Genomic DNA, 2,122 nt, shown 5'->3' on the forward strand with positions numbered 1-2,122 from the left:
CACTACATGTCCAAGACAAGAACTCTTGATCCTATCCAGTATCCATAGACTGATATTTTAAGATTGTTAATAGTAATTGATATCAAACATCATAATATGGGCGTGAAAGAAAGGAAACAACAAGTTGCCACCATGAAGCACATACCGTCATGAAAAAGAGACCCAATAGAAGGCTGCGATATGGAGCAATGTCTGACTGAACCTGTAAGGAAAATTCAGTTTCCGCAAGAAGCAAACCAGCCAAAAATGCTCCCAGTGCCATGGACAGTCCAGCCTGTACATAAGAGGTAAAGATTAAGAGCTTTATAGCACTAAAGAGGAATATTATAAAGTTTTTAATAAATGCAGAACCTACCCTAGCAGTGAGAAGACTTGTTCCTAGAATAACAAGCAATGTGTTAGCAGAAAATATTTCTGCGTTTTGATTATCTGCAAATTGCCTATAAATTGGTCGAAGCAACTGCAAAACCACACAAAACAACATTAGGTCTGACACACAAGTTTGACTTTTATAGGAGCTTTAGCAGGATTCCCACCCCCCAAACACCGCCAAAACATAAATTGATTATGAAAATACATACATTGTGACTTGTTTACCTGAATTAACCCTTAATCACCTGAACACAATGCTTTAATCGCCTATGGAACCTCTGCAGCCGACAATGAACAATTGTTGATGCCACTGAAACAGGGACAACAAATGGATCCTCATTTAACCTGGCTTGTTCCTATTCTTGAAGACAGTAACATAGCATTCATTATTAAGGTACAATAGCAGAGTTATTATTCCCAATGTGATTTCTTTATACCCCAAAGGAAGTAGGCAAGAACCATGAGTCGGAGTTGGTCTGACACAAGTACGCTGCCCAAATGTTTATGACCTGAATCATTTTCAGTCATCTCACATAGTTAAGATTATGGCCATATAATGTATGTGCAATACTAGCTAAGAAGAAATTGGCACGGATAATTCATTCGCATACCTTCAAAGAAACTGAGACGGTCGGGCAAAGACAATGGATATCCTCAAGGGACACCCCAAAATCCCCACTGCGGGCAACTTCTTCCCTGTATTAATCAAATGCGCTGGTCAAAAACAATAATGCTCTTCTGCAGTCACAATATCAACCATAACTCAAATAAATTATTGAAAACAGAAGCACAGAAGCTTCATATAGCATTGAATGACCAACTGAAAATCCTAAATACAGGTCACAAAACTTATAATGTCTTTACTGACCTGGACTCATGTCCTCCTTTCCTTGGCTTCCCAAATAAGAACTTTAAGACCTTAGAATCTTTCCGTGATATCTTTCCGATCAAAGGAAAATTCTTGTTTCTGTTTCTACGTCTGGCCTCTTCCATTGTGTCAATTTTTTCATTTCCTTTGTCCGTCTCCCTCTTATCTGCCAAATGGTCAACCTGTAAAACGGTTCAGTATCAATAGGTCATATATCGCTAATGCCATTTTGGTAACTAGGAATGTTTTAACATGTTACCTCGTTTGCAGGGATTTCCCCACAGATTCGGTGCTTTCTACCGCTGTCCAATGTTATTGGGGTGTTGAGACTAAAGTTCTGTTTTTGTGACTCCTTGCAAATGTCTGCCACCAAAATCATACTCACCATTCTCCTTCATGGGAGGGATAATTTCAGCAACCTTATAGATGGTGTTTGCCCCCATTATTGTCACATCATGTATTACCTTACTAACAATACCTTCAATACCACCAACTTTCAGTTTACAGACCAACTCTTGTACTTGAATTACTTGTTGTTTCAATGTCTCATTATTTGTAACTAAACATCCCACTGTTGATTTAAGCCTCCACACGTCAGATTTACAGCAGGTACTCCCTATTTCAACAATGATATACCTTCAAACACACTAATGTGGAATCCAGGACTACCATAGGTCGATTCATTGGTCTCGCCTTTCCTGGCAGCAAACCTTTCTCAGAGTTTTCTTCTCTTATTTCTTCGGCTAGAGTCGTCACTTGAGGCCTCATCATTTGACGCCATCACCTACATGCGTATATATTATCTCATTACATCAGACTAGATATCATGATATCACAAATTCATAATCAAATAGGGTAATATAGAGGTATAAACAAGACAAC

The 2,122-nt window shown here is 38.7% G+C and overlaps 1 protein-coding gene across 1 annotated transcript; it reads right to left on the reverse strand.

The window, feature by feature from the left end:
• Positions 1-143: 143 nt before the first annotated feature.
• Positions 144-1,629, reverse strand: LOC101304812. Its single transcript, XM_004288565.1, has 7 exons — positions 1,500-1,629; positions 1,241-1,422; positions 984-1,068; positions 810-881; positions 598-728; positions 356-460; positions 144-274 (listed from the first exon to the last, which is right to left on the reverse strand). The coding sequence occupies exons 1-5, from the start codon at positions 1,626-1,628 to the stop codon at positions 603-605; spliced, it is 594 nt and encodes a 197-aa protein (XP_004288613.1). The 5' UTR covers position 1,629; the 3' UTR covers positions 144-274; positions 356-460; positions 598-602.
• Between the last annotated feature and the right edge of the window lie 493 nt (positions 1,630-2,122).

Source organism: Fragaria vesca, linkage group LG1, assembly GCF_000184155.1.
Source record: "Fragaria vesca subsp. vesca linkage group LG1, FraVesHawaii_1.0, whole genome shotgun sequence".
NCBI lineage: Eukaryota > Viridiplantae > Streptophyta > Magnoliopsida > Rosales > Rosaceae > Fragaria > Fragaria vesca.

Coding starts and splice junctions, on each gene's coding strand:
- LOC101304812 (XM_004288565.1), bottom strand. CDS start 1,628: ATGGTGAGTATGATTTTGGTGGCAGACATTTGCAAGGAGTCACAAAAA. Junction 1,069..1,240: donor AAAGGAGGACATGAGTCCAG/GTCAGTAAAGAC, acceptor TGATTAATACAG/GGAAGAAGTTGCCCGCAGTG. Junction 729..809: donor TCTTGCCTACTTCCTTTGGG/GTATAAAGAAAT, acceptor CTTCAAGAATAG/GAACAAGCCAGGTTAAATGA.